Source organism: Penaeus monodon, chromosome 23, assembly GCF_015228065.2.
Source record: "Penaeus monodon isolate SGIC_2016 chromosome 23, NSTDA_Pmon_1, whole genome shotgun sequence".
NCBI classification, from domain to species: domain Eukaryota; kingdom Metazoa; phylum Arthropoda; class Malacostraca; order Decapoda; family Penaeidae; genus Penaeus; species Penaeus monodon.
Genome location: NC_051408.1, coordinates 20,982,418 through 20,982,654, shown reverse-complemented (window position 1 = coordinate 20,982,654; position 237 = coordinate 20,982,418). Strand labels below are relative to the sequence as shown.

At 56.5% G+C, this 237-nt stretch overlaps 1 protein-coding gene across 1 annotated transcript in view; it reads right to left on the bottom strand.

Annotated features, from left to right (window-relative positions):
- Positions 1 to 237, bottom strand: part of LOC119588175 (Down syndrome cell adhesion molecule-like protein Dscam2) — a 30,461-nt gene that overhangs the window by 627 nt on the left and 29,597 nt on the right. Inside the window, exon 8 of the mRNA XM_037936878.1 lies at positions 11 to 145. Coding sequence (XP_037792806.1) covers positions 11 to 145 — 135 coding nt within the window. The remainder of the gene's footprint in view (positions 1 to 10; positions 146 to 237) is intronic.

Below are 237 nucleotides of genomic sequence, written 5' to 3'. Positions count from 1 at the left end.
GAACGCCCACGTGATATCCCAGCAGGTCACCGTGGTGAGTATGGGCGGGTGGAGGCTCCCACACGACCCGCAAACTGGTGGGCGAAACGGCGTCGCTCCGGACACTCGTAGGCGGCGCAGAAGGAGCCTCGCCTTCGGTGCGCACCTGCGAGGGGAGGATTGCTACTCAGGGCGCTTCTCGGCTTTCTTATTACTGTAGTTATCATTTTCATTTCAAGTACTTTTATAATGATGATG